The sequence below is a fragment of the Protomyctophum parallelum genome (assembly GCF_964188405.1).
Source record: "Protomyctophum parallelum genome assembly, chromosome: 11".
Taxonomy (NCBI): Eukaryota; Metazoa; Chordata; class Actinopteri; order Myctophiformes; family Myctophidae; genus Protomyctophum; species Protomyctophum parallelum.
Genome location: NC_139707.1, coordinates 46244502 through 46257445, shown reverse-complemented (window position 1 = coordinate 46257445; position 12944 = coordinate 46244502). Strand labels below are relative to the sequence as shown.

The 12944-nt window shown below is 43.7% G+C and overlaps 1 protein-coding gene across 1 annotated transcript in view; it reads left to right on the top strand.

Moving 5' to 3' along the window:
• The window catches only part of sympk (symplekin), a 34314-nt gene that overhangs the window by 13811 nt on the left and 7559 nt on the right, over nt 1–12944 (top strand). The window contains exons 12-21 of the mRNA XM_083777067.1: nt 339–543; nt 1348–1498; nt 5389–5576; nt 5790–5852; nt 7142–7223; nt 8953–9066; nt 9852–9999; nt 10641–10801; nt 11589–11697; nt 12566–12666. Of these exons, the coding sequence (XP_083633193.1) occupies nt 339–543; nt 1348–1498; nt 5389–5576; nt 5790–5852; nt 7142–7223; nt 8953–9066; nt 9852–9999; nt 10641–10801; nt 11589–11697; nt 12566–12666 (1322 nt within the window). The remainder of the gene's footprint in view (nt 1–338; nt 544–1347; nt 1499–5388; nt 5577–5789; nt 5853–7141; nt 7224–8952; nt 9067–9851; nt 10000–10640; nt 10802–11588; nt 11698–12565; nt 12667–12944) is intronic.

Sequence of the window (12944 nt, the reverse complement as noted above, 5' to 3'; positions counted from 1 at the left end):
GCGCCACTCGGTGGCTGTGACTCGCGACTCGCTGCGACGTGTTGTGAGCTTGTAGATCTGCTATTTTCAGCATGCGACCAAGTGTGAAATTACTTATACTGGATGTCTTGTCCACTAGTCCCTTCCTAACATTTTAGTCTAGTTTTTATTTGTTGACGAAATTGTCAATATATTTAGTCTTAGTTTTAGTCATCGTAGCTTAGTTTTCATGTAGTTTCCATTTAGTTTTCGTCTGTGAAAAGGGTAGAAGAACATTTCTCGTCTTAGTTTTAGACGACGAAAACAACACTGGTTAAAAGTAATACAACAGTCCAGTTGTTCCCTAACCCCGTCTCTAGGCCTGGAGCAGTGCAGAGCGCGAGAGGAGGATGCTGCCAAGGAGGACATCGAAGAGGACTCGGCCCTCAAGGAGGCTCTGATCAAGCGCAAGGTGCCGGTTCTGACGGGCCACGCCATCTCCGTGGTGGGCTACCAGGACAAGCCCCAGGACCGGCAGCCCGCCAAGAGGGTCCCTGAACCCATCCTGCCCTCGGCACAGACCAAGTAAGGACACAAAAACAATAAAACGGCATTCCATTTCATTACACTGACTGTAGATATTATGCATTGCTGTCAAGGAGAAACATTGTGTCTCCATATTTCCTGCCTAATAATGGATGCCAAAAAATGGGCAAATTCTATCAAAAGTCCATAAAAATCAAAATTTTATTACTTTCTGAAAACGAAAGCGTGCTGCGTGATGACGTGTAGAGATACACATCGATAAAATCCAATAAAAATGAAGCTCACCCGTTTAATTCCCCATATCGGCGCATCCGTGAAGCACAGCTGCTTCTGATTACCGAAATCCTCCGTTTTTATTCCCATTCAAGATAACATCCAGACAGTGTATTACTTGGTTATACCAACTTAATCATCACACTAAAATATGTATCTGAAAACATTATAGGGTAGAAATAAGCCACATAACAGTAAACTGGTACAGCTGGCCGACTATCTGACTTGTAAACAAACACACTCCATGCGTACTGCGTGTAGCATAGCTACTGTCCCTAGCAACCGCCCCATCGCCTGAAGGGATCATGCGACGCTCTGATTGGTTCAGAAACTTCAAAGCGGTGTTTCAACTTGAAACTGTCTGAAACTTCAAAATAAAATATCCACCATTTCCGTTTCACTACGCCTTTAAGAACCCCCTTTAACAAAGTTCCTTTATTATCTGTTATCAAACGCCTGCCTCCACAACCCAGCATAACCAGTTATATTTGTCCATTATTATCTTATTTTCCTGCCTCCACGGCCAATCATAATATCCATGTAATGTTTGTCATACCACTCTGTCTCCAGGCTGGCAGGCCCTGTTGGAAAGAAGAAGGTGTTCCGTCTGGCTGACGTGGTCCAGGCGCTGTCAGAGAGCCAGCTGGAGAGGCTGACCTCCATGGCGGTCAAACGCATCCTGAACTCTGAGAAGAGCATCGCACAGAGCGGCATGTCACATGTAAGACCATGCGCACATTTTATGGGGGTCATTTATGGGGTCATTGCTTCAGTAGTGTGCGCCGAGTGTGCTCAGTCATGTGTATGGAAAGAAAAATTAACATGAAAGGAACTGGTTGGAATAACGTGTTCCTTCCACGCGCTACGTCCAACCAGGGAAACTCCCCCCTGTCGGGTGTAAAGGAGCAACTTGGACACTCAGGCATGAAGGAAGCATGAGTTCAAGTCCGTTGCTCTCCCCTTGTCCCCCATATATGGGGACTAGGTTGGTGGAGGGTGTGTAGAGCCCAGGATCACATTAGATGATTGACACAGGGGTGAAAAATGGGTTACAAAATCGTGGGATAAAAAAATAGAAATAACACGACTAAAAGTAAAACTAAATATACGGACAATTTCATCAACAAATCTAGACAAAAATGTTAGGGAGGCACTAGTGGAGAAGAGACTACAAACTCACGAACTCACGAAAATATTTTTTTGTCGACAAAATCAACTGTAGATTTATTATTATTATCATTTTCTTTCACTCTTTAGGCTAAAAACGGCCATAGCTACTTGCCCAAATGTGCTCAAATGTGCTGACCTCATCACATTTGTGATTGATTGATTGATTGAAATATTTATTAACAGTTTGCAGAATTACAGTACATTTCAAGCACAAACTCAATACAAAGACTGTTAACTGTGAGTGGACGACCCAATTAAGCATTACACTTGTTTACAACAGGGTCCACATTGTTCAATTCATCAAAACATTTAGAGACATACAAATAGACATTTCTATGTAGCTAAAGAACAGAACAGGAATTCATCATATAGGAAGAAAAAAGGGAAATTATACATATACAGTGAGGGGAAATGGGGGGGGGGGGGTGGGGGGGATTCAGATTTTACAGAGGCCAGTTTCGAATTGCAGCCATCCGTGGGTGCCCTTTGAGAGCGGTTTTGAAGGAGTCAAGGGATTCACATGTCTTAATGACTGTTGGTAGGGCGTTCCACATTTTGGTGGCATAGGAGCGAAAATAATTTAGTCCCTTGTTTGTGCCGAATCTGGGTTGTACATGGTTTGTTGCACTCCCTCTGGTGTTGTGGGTGTGGACTTTGTTTACATTAAGGAAGTATTTAGACGGGTACATGGGTATCTTGGTGGTGTATCGAATCTTGTGGACCAGACCCATTGCAAGATGCTGTACTCTGTCGTCGACCTTAAGCCATCCCAGCCTGTCAAAGTGGGCGGGGGTGAAGTGGGTTCGGGGGGTGAGGCCAAGTAGTAGCCTGACCAGTTTGTTTTAGGAGGTCTGGAGCCTTGTTTTAAGGGCCTTTGAGGTGCTGTGGTACCAAGAGGTGGATGCATAGTCAAAGAAACCTTGTACGAGAGCTCCTGTTAAGGTCTTCAAGGTGTTTTTGCTGACCAGTGAGGAGATCCTGTAAAGGAATCTTGTTCTTTGATTGACTTTTTTGATTACGTTGGTGGCCATTTTATCACCGGAAAGATTGGCTGGATGGAAGGATGGAACCTAGGTAGGTAATTTCATCTTTTCGTGTGATAATACTGTCACCCACTCTAACCAAGAAGCCATCTGCCTTGCTGAGATTACTATTTGATCCGAAGAGAATGGATTCAGTTTTTCCCAGGTGTAAGGATAGTTTGTTATCAGCGAGCCAGGTGCAGATTCTACCGAGTTCAGAGCTGAGGGTCTTTTCAACCTGCAGTTTGTTCCTTTCCGAGACCAGCAGTGCTGAGTCATCTGCGAACAGGAACAAGTTGATGACGGCTATGGCTGTTTTTAGCCCAAGGAGTGTTTTTTTTGTGCAAAACTAATGCTTGGAATAGATTCAGAATCATGAAAACCCCCTAGTTTGACACGTCACATGCTACTCACTGAAAGCAGAATGAATTTTAGGTAATTTTGCCTTATTGCCATATGGATTTTGGGGTGCTCATTAATTTTCCCCGCATTTTTGCGAGGTACACAGGGCTCAATTTGTTTAATAACCCTCCTAGATGACAAATCCATTAAAACCCATTTTGGGCGGGAACCCCTTTTGGTGTTAGCATGACTGACATAGAAACATAGCTTTTTCAGAAAACTGTCAGGATGTAGAAGACAATTTTTTAGAATCTGATCTCAGGTCAAAATGGGTTAAGAAACTGACCCGCGGTCATGACCAGGGCTCCCAGACTAACTTTTTCACAGGTAGCACTGGTGCCACCTACCTTTTCATTTGGTAGCGCCACCAGAAATTAGGTAGCACCATTTTTTTCTTTGTATAGCGTGGTATTATTACATGATCTTATCATGCCCCCACATAGGGCGCCATTTATTTTTGTAGTGGTTTCCACCATTAAAGGTTTGAATCATAAAACCCCCTACAAAGGTCACTGTGTAAAAAACAGCAACCTACCTGGTTATACTTCAAAACACTGTAGATGGTTTGAACCCAACACAAAGTCACTCAGTCAATAAAGGCAATATTTATATTCCACACACAGAAAGTCAGTTTAAGGTTTTGTGTTGAAAATTAAATGCAGTCCAAACCTTTGGGATTAATAAAGTGACAATTTGTACAATATCCCATTACCATTATCCAAATTAATTCCTTATTATAATAAAAAAAAATTACATTTTGGAAAAAATCTTTTGCAATGTGAAATGCCACCGAATTCTTAATCCTTTTCCTTGTCTTCATCGGCCAAGTTGGCCAACTTGTGAAAGCTGTATACTTTTATTGTGAAGGCAAAAGTTTCTAAATGCTCTCAGAGCCTGCATATCTCCGTCTGCTGAAAATAGCTGATCTACAAGCTCACAAAATGTCGCGGACGCGACGCGTTGTGAGCTTGTAGATCAGCCATTTTCTTTTTTTTTTAAGATTTTTTTTTTTGCGGCTTGCGCCTTTTTTTATTGATTTTTGAAGGGACAGACAGTAGGCTGACAGGAAACGGGAGAGAGATGGGGGGATGACATGCAGTAAAGGCCGTGTCGGGCTCGGGAGTCGAACCCGCGGCACACTGCGACTGGATTACCAGTCCGGTGCCCAGACCGTTACGCCACGGCCTGGGCCGATCAGCCATTTTCAGCACACACTTTGTACGACGAAGAATAAATCAGGCATCAGTGCTCTTCACTCACTGGGAGGGAGATTAATGTCTTTTGTTGGCCGATCATCATGTATGGACACAGGCTACCTCCTCGATGCAAACATAACAAGCTTTGGAAGCTATTTTTCGTGGCTCATTATATGTTTAATCAAACAACAAGTTTACCTCGTCACTTATTGTTTGGGTCGGGAGCTTACAGTCTATGGTCGGCTGTCTGTGTACTGTAGATCATGACTGATCATCATGCAGTTTAGATATGGGCGCTGCGCTCCAGTGAAATTGTACAGCTGAGAAAGATTAGTTAATTTGTGTCGGATAAACTGCGTTCAGACCTGAATATATATTCTCCTCGGTTCGTCCAGTTTGTACCGCGGCAGGTCGCGCTGCGCCTGTTTGCACAATTATCGTCTTTGCATTGACTTTGCAGGCAGGCAGAGAGAGAGAGAGAGAGAGATAGAGAGAGAAAGAGAGGGGATTCGATTGAGCCAAAAGAAAGTAATACTTTATTATCGCACTACTAATAGCCGCCCGGCGCCCGTGCCTCAGTGTTGAGACGGAGTAAAAATAAATAAATTAACGGATCGTTTTTCTTTCTTTTTTTCGCACATTTCCAAGTATCACCGGTGCGACCTCATTACATTTTAAGTATCACCATAAGAAATTAAGTCGCATATGCGACCTAATAGGTCGCACGCTGGAGCCCTGGTCATGACGGAACTGACTAAAATGTGAAGTGGAAGCTTAAATGGAAGCTAATGGAAGACTAAATGACCTAAATGTCCCACCAGGTGCGCGTGAAGCTGCTGTCCAGGCTGGTCACTCAGTTCCAGGGCATGATGAAGGAGGACGTCCTCAACTACATCCTGGCGGACATCCGCGGCCGCAGCGAGCTGGCCTTCTCCCTGCTCTACCACGAGTACAACAGCTACCTGAGCCTCATGCCCCACGGCCTGCTGGACAGCTACGACCACTGCCTGTACACGCTGCTGTCTGGGCTGCAGGAGAAACCAGAGCAGAAAGACGGGTGAGTACAACAGCTACGACCACTGCCTGTACACGCTGCTGTCGGGGCTGCAGGAGAAACCCGAGCAGAAAGACGGGTGAGTACAACAGCTACGACCACTGCCTGTACACGCTGCTGTCGGGGCTGCAGGAGAAACCCGAGCAGAAAGACGGGTGAGTACAACAGCTACGACCACTGCCTGTACACCCTGCTGTCGGGGCTGCAGGAGAAACCAGAGCAGAAAGACGGGTGAGAGAGAGAGAGAGAGAGAGGCAGGCGGCACACAGCCAGTGGCGTGCACAGATAAGACACTAGGGGGTGCTAGAGAACCTCCTGCCCTTGCCCTCTGGACAGAGGGCAGTTTTTGAGTGGTGCAACCACTCCAAGGAACAGCAATGTCCGTGTTAACCTATGTGACTATGAGTACCAGTAGGGGGAAAAGTGGTGCTGTTGTGCCAGAAACAGAGAGAGAGACAGATAGTGCTGCACTGTTGCCTGCTAATGAGAGAGAGAGAGGGGGGGGCGTCAGGGGGAGCGGGGACAACAGTATGCGGACCTTGGTGACATTGATCAATTCTTGATCAAAAAATTCTCTCGTATATTATTTATGCCCCAATATCTATAAATCTCACACAATTAAAGGGATAGTTCAGATTTTTTTAACTTAAGTTGTATGAAATACTTGCCATTAATATAGTGGTTGCAACTGTATTAATTGATTGCCCGAGTCCCGTGGTGGGAGTTCTGCTCTGGTTTTGGTCAATATCAAGTAGTTCCGGTCATTTTGTGGGGGGCACTGGGGGCCATGCAGTAAAAGTAAAGTAATCCACAAAACTAACGTAATTTGTATTGTTGACCTATTTCTAAAATATTAGTGCAACTTTCGTTCTTTTTTTTACCCCTCTATCACCCAGAACTATGTTTTTTGTGTCCATATCACTACGCCCAAAAAATAGTTCCATGTGATAGAGGGGTCAAAGTTGAACGAAAGTCGCGCTAATATTTTAGAAATAGGTCAACAATACAAATTACGTTCGTTTTGTGGATTAATTTACTTTTACTGCGTGGCCCCACAAAATGACCGGAACTACTTAATATTGACCAAAACCAGAGCAGAACTCCCACCAAGGGACTCGGGCAATCAATTAATACAGTTGCAACCACTAACTATATTAATGGCAGGTATTTCATACAACTTAAGTTAAAAAAATCTGAACTATCACTTTAAGGCAACCGGCCGGTTCCACGCGCTACACAAGGTGCCCTTTTTTCACTTGAGCACCTGCCCCTCTAAATGTCTGTGCACGCCACTGCACACTGCTGTGCGCCAAACGACGTTATTTTAATTATCCCTTGAACATGTAGATCAGTGTTTGTCAAACGTACTCATGTCAAGGAGGACCCCCCCCCCTTCTGAAAATGTCTTTAAAGGGAACTCCAGAAGCAAAGCTTCTCCTACTAAAATAGTATTTTTTATAAGCTTTCTGTGAAATACAAAACCACCAAGATGAACACGTTAATGTCTTATTCTTCTATAGGCTGTTCACAAAGTTGGTGCTGGAGGCTCCCATCATCACCGAGTCAGCAGTGGAAGTGATCAGGAGATACTGTGAGGACGAGGTATGGTTACTCTACTGTCCAGTTACAATGACGTCTTCATAATTATTGTCTCCACCAGGCCGAAGGCATGGGGAGAGAGTATGTTTTATTGTCTCCACCAGGCCGAAGGCATGGGGAGAGAGTATGTTTTATTGTCTCCACCAGGCCGAAGGCATGGGGAGAGAGTATGTTTTATTGTCTCCACCAGGCCGAAGGCCTGGGGAGAGAGTATGTTTTATTGTCTCCACCAGGCCGAAGGCCTGGGGAGAGAGTATGTTTTATTGTCTCCACCAGGCCGAAGGCATGGGGAGAGAGTATGTTTTATTGTCTCCACCAGGCCGAAGGCATGGGGAGAGAGTATGTTTTATTGTCTCCACCAGGCCGAAGGCATGTGGAGAGAGTATGTTTTGCACTCCGTCCGTCCGTCCGTGTGTGTGTGTGTGTGTGTGTGTGTGTGTGTGTGTGTGCGTGCCTCTGTGTGTGCGTGCGTCCACGGGCGGCCTTAGGAATCTGGAGCCCCGTTTCATATCATATTCCATCCTAATTGGCTAACATTCAAAGTTTGCAGCATTGGCCCGTTTTGAACAAAAAGCCTCAAATCATGAACGCAGCGTCACCGTGCAATTTACGTGAAATCTTTCACAGACTTTCCTACTAGGCTGAGGAATATATCCCATCCTTTTTACATTGGCCTGTTGTAGCGCCACCAACAGGTGGATTTGAGCAAAACACATTTTTGGAACAAAATGCCTCAAATCATCCAATTGCCATCCAAGGCGTAAGAAGAAATGCCACCCTTTTCACATTGGCCTATTATAGCGCTACCAGGAGGCCACGACCTGACCTGCCCTGGTGGAGACCTGTGCCCCCGAGGGGCACTTTATCTAGTTAGGTTCTTGTTTTGTCAGAATACTACCGGTCGTTTGACTTCCTTTTAATCCTACTACCAGTATTACTATAGATACTGTTACTATTACTGCTACTGCTACCAGTACCACCTTAACACGGGGTGCATACTTAGTTTAGACTAGTCATTGGTTAGACATGGGTTAAGGTTAGGTTTAGGTGTGCTGCCCCGTGGGAGGTTAGGTTGCATACTTAGTTTAGGCTAGTCATTGGTTAGACATGGGTTAAGGTTAGGTTTAGGTGTGCTGCCCCGTGGGAGGTTAGGTTTAGACTAGTCATTGGTTAGACATGGGTTAAGGTTAGGTTTAGGTGTGCTGCCCCGTGGGAGTTTAGGTTTAGGGTGAGGTTTTTTAGATAGGTTGTAGTTGTAGGACTAATGACTGGTCTAACCAATGACTAGTCCCTTAACACATTCTGGGAGGGAACCCCTTTTGGCGTTTTAAGCATTATGTTATGCTTTAGCTGTGGAAAAATAGCAGAGCTACAAGCACCGAGTGTCGCACTATGAACTTGTAGGTTTAGAAAAATCGTGAAAATGTGCCTGAAATCATTGAATATATATTCTTTCAGAGCGAGTTTTTAACTCAAATCTTTGCTACTGGGGGGTCCCTGGAACAACATATTTTCAGATGGGGGTCGGTGGCCAATGCATATATATTTGGGGGTCCTTGACATGAATATGTTTGAGAACGACTGACATAGAAACATGTTTTCTTTCGGAAAACTGTCAGGATTTAGAAGATAGTTTTTTTTAATTTCGACGTCAGTTCTATATGGGTTAACTATTACTAACACCAAAGCTGTAGTATTTCTATCTGTTTTACTGACTGTTTGTTTGTTTCAGTCGCGGGTTTATCTCGGCATGACCACTCTGAAGGAACTGATCGTCAAGCGGCCGTCTAAACAGTTCCAGTACCTTCATGTTCTTCTGGACCTCAGCTCTCATGACAAGGAGAAGGTGTGACGTCACCCTACTTTTTTAAACCGGTGCCCTCGAAACAGTGTTGTTTTAGGCAGCAAATTTCTATTTTAGTTTTAGTCATTAGTCTCTTGAATGGCTTTCATTTAGTTTCAGTCACATTTTAAGTCACCCGGAATGTTTTAGTGTTAGTCTAGTTTTAGTCGACTAAATGTCATGAGATTTTAGTCGACTAAATCTACAGTTGATTTAGTCGACTAAAATGTATTTTGGCGGCAAGTTTTTTTTCACTTGTTGAAAATGGCCAATCTACAAGCTGACAACGCGTCGCACTGCGTAGTGAGCTTGTAGATCGGCTATTTTCAGCATGCAAACAGTGTAAAATGACTTTCTTATACTGGATCTCTTGTCCACTAGTCCCTAACATTTTTGTCTAGTTTTTATTTGTTGACGAAATTGTCGGTATATTTAGTCTTAGTTTTAGTCAACAAAAACAACACTGCCTCGAAAGCACTTATTACGACACCACTGATTATTTGATTATCACAACGTCAATGTAATTCCTTATACATCTTATTATATACCGTGTTACGGTATACATTTTCTGTTATGTCCACATCACCCTGGCCTGAACATGCCCCGATCTCTGCAATGTCAGTCCTTATAATAATGTTTAGAAAGTTAATGCTGCTTTTCTTCTACCGATTTGAACATGGCTTCTGTTTTATAAGCACTCACGTTATTTCGTAACCCTGTCTGAGCACGTGCTGACCAACCCATTGGTTGAGATACACTGTGTGTGTGTGTGTTCGTTCTCTCTGAAGGTGCGGACCACAGCCCTGGCCTTCATTAAGCGCATGTATGAGAAGGACCAGCTCAGAGACTACATCGAGAAGTTCGCTCTCAACTACATGCAGCTGCTGGTCCATCCCAACCCGCCGTCTCTGCTGTTTGGAGCCGACAAGGACACAGGTGGGGTTGTGGTGTGGATGGGATTGGAACAAAGACACAGGTGGGGTTGTGGTGTGGATGGGATGGGATTGGAACGCACGTGTGAACTGTGAAATGTTTCTCCTGTCTGGATGAGAACATATGATTAGAATGTCCTCAACAAAGTATAATCTTTTGACTTGAGACTGATTTGTAAAAAAAAATGAGATCAGATTCATACGAGGTTTCCACTGGACACACACTGGTCTGATTAAAGAATGGAATGAAGAAATGATCAAAATAACATCATATATATATATGTTGGGCAGGGTAGATGCAGAAAGCAAAATGAAAGAGACATGGGATGAATTCTGGATGTATATGAACCTTAAATGAACATTCATTTTTATTTTTTATTTTTATTTTAACTGTTGGACTGGCTATTTGTGAGATTTGTAATGTTGATGCTGCTTTGTACTGAACCTAGATCTTTGGAAAACAAATATAATTTTGAATTATATATACAGTATATATATAAAAAAATACAATACAACTACAATGACACAGAAGATCTGCTGTCCCCGATTGAAAGGTATAACAACACATAGGTGTGTTTTATGTTTTTCTAACTTTATTTTTCTTGTCTGTGTCTGTGTGTGTGTGTGTGTGTGTTGTGGGGACAGAGGTGGCTGCTCCGTGGACAGAGGAGACAGTGAGACAGTGTCTCTTCCTGTATCTGTCCCTGCTGCCCCTGAACCACAGACTGGTCCACGAGCTGGCGTCCGTCTACACCGAGGCCATCGCCGACATCAAACGCAGCGTGCTCAGGGTCATCGAGCATCCTGTAAGGTCCCTCGCATCCCACTAGCAGATCTACAAGCTCGTAGTGCGGCACTCGGTGCCGCGCTACGAGCTTGTAGATCTGCTACACACGTTCTTTTTCCCAATAAATGTTTGCCCTGCTTGATCATGCTACAGTGTCACACTAAAGTATCAAAAATAGTAGTAAGCTCATTTTTTACTTGCAATGTGTTGTTAATTTAAAAAAAAATCTAGCTTTATGTTGTATTTAATTGTTGTAATCATTACTATATTTTTCGGTGATTGGTCCTGGGGTTTGGGGGTAGGATTTTTAAAAATTAGGCAAGGGGCAAGCCACTGATTGCAGTTGGCAAAGAATTGTAATTGTTTGATGTGTTTTATGTTTTTTTGTATGCCTGTACCTGTGCCTTTCATCTAAAAATGTATTAAAAAATAACAAAAGAAATAGCAAGCTCAATGTGTCACATCGCGATACATTTTTGAGCTGCTATTTTTAGATGTTTTTGAATTTTAATGCTGGGAAGCAACAGTTTTGGACATAACGGCAACGGCTTACATTTGCATACAATTAGCATAACATCTGATGAGGAGTTGGATTATCTTAAGACATTGTTTCGTTTCTGTAAATACTGACACCTTACACTATTATTATTTTATTACATTATTTATGTCATGTTTATTTCTTTATTGGCTTTACATGGTGCACAACAATTGCCTCTTGCAGACGATAAACTATTCAGTATGAGTGGTGTTTTCTGATGGTATTGTAATATTTAGCGGAGTTAACCCTGTCACTGCTGTGTGCGTAGATCCGTGGGATGGGGATGAACTCTCCTGACCTCCTCCTCCTGGTGGAGAACTGTCCGAAAGGCGCAGAGACGCTGGTCACACGCTGTCTCCACATCCTCACCGATAAAGGTACGATATAAGGCGCAGAGACGCTGGTCACGCGGTGTCTCCACATCCTCACAGATAAAGGTACGATAACGATAGACGCTGGTCACACGCTGTCTCCACATCCTCACCGATAAAGGTACGATAGCACATGACTTTGATGTTTAGTAGACCTGAGGCCGATAAAAAAAATGTCTTTTAAATCCCAACAGTTTTCTGAAAAAGCCATGTTTCTATGTGTGGTGCTCAACCTTTTTTTCATGTCAAGGACCCCCAGAATTATCTGTATTTGGCCGCCGACACCCATCTGAAAATATGGGAGGGCTCGTTCCTGCAGCATCGCAGGCGTGCGCCGTGCATTAATGACGTTAATCCACCCCCTCGAGTGTAATATTGCAATTATACAACAGTTACCCTTAAAACTAAGAAAATTGCTGAAAAAACATTTTTGTTTTAATGACAGATGTAGTCACTACGACCACAAATGTCCCAAGAAACTAGCTAGCCTAGCCACCGAGTTTGCTGCGCTCTGGGAGAACAGAGCAGCTGAATTCTCTGTTTTGATTAGGTGTGGCGTGGTGCTCGTTTGAACCACGGCTAGAAGGCTGTTTCTCCCAATCAGATTGCTTCCTCGAAACGACCTGTTGTATAATTATGTTTTGAAGGGAACAGCTTTGATCACTCGCTCCCACTCCCATCGTGCACTGTAGTATAAACTTGACATGCATAGTTTGCATACCGGTATTTGCACATTCCACATGCTGTTGCGATGGGGTATTACAGTATGTGAGTTGCTAAAGAGGAAAGCAGATTACATGAATGCGATCCATCCCCAGAGCCCCAAAGGAAATAAAGAGTCCTTCGTTTTCCTTTCTTGTGTTCCTCCATGCAGTGCCTCCGTCTCCGGAGCTGGTGGAGAGGGTGAGGGATCTGTACCACAAACGTGTGCCAGATGTTCGCTTCCTGATCCCTGTCATCAACGGCCTGGAGAAGGTAAAGTGTAGTCGAATAATGACCATGACCTTTACAGTATACAATGTAGGCATTTTATCCAGAGCGGATTTCAATAAGCAAATGCAGAGACAGTGTTTAGTAAACTAGGATCACAGGTAAACCAAGAACGTAGCATCAGTCTAAACGATATACTATTAGTGGAGGAGCTTGGGGATATTTCGCGCCAATTCATCTAAAAGAGCCAGGTTTTTGCCGGCTCGGACGACTTGGCTAAATCATTAGAGCATGGCCTGGGCTACATTTGTGCAAAATGTCGC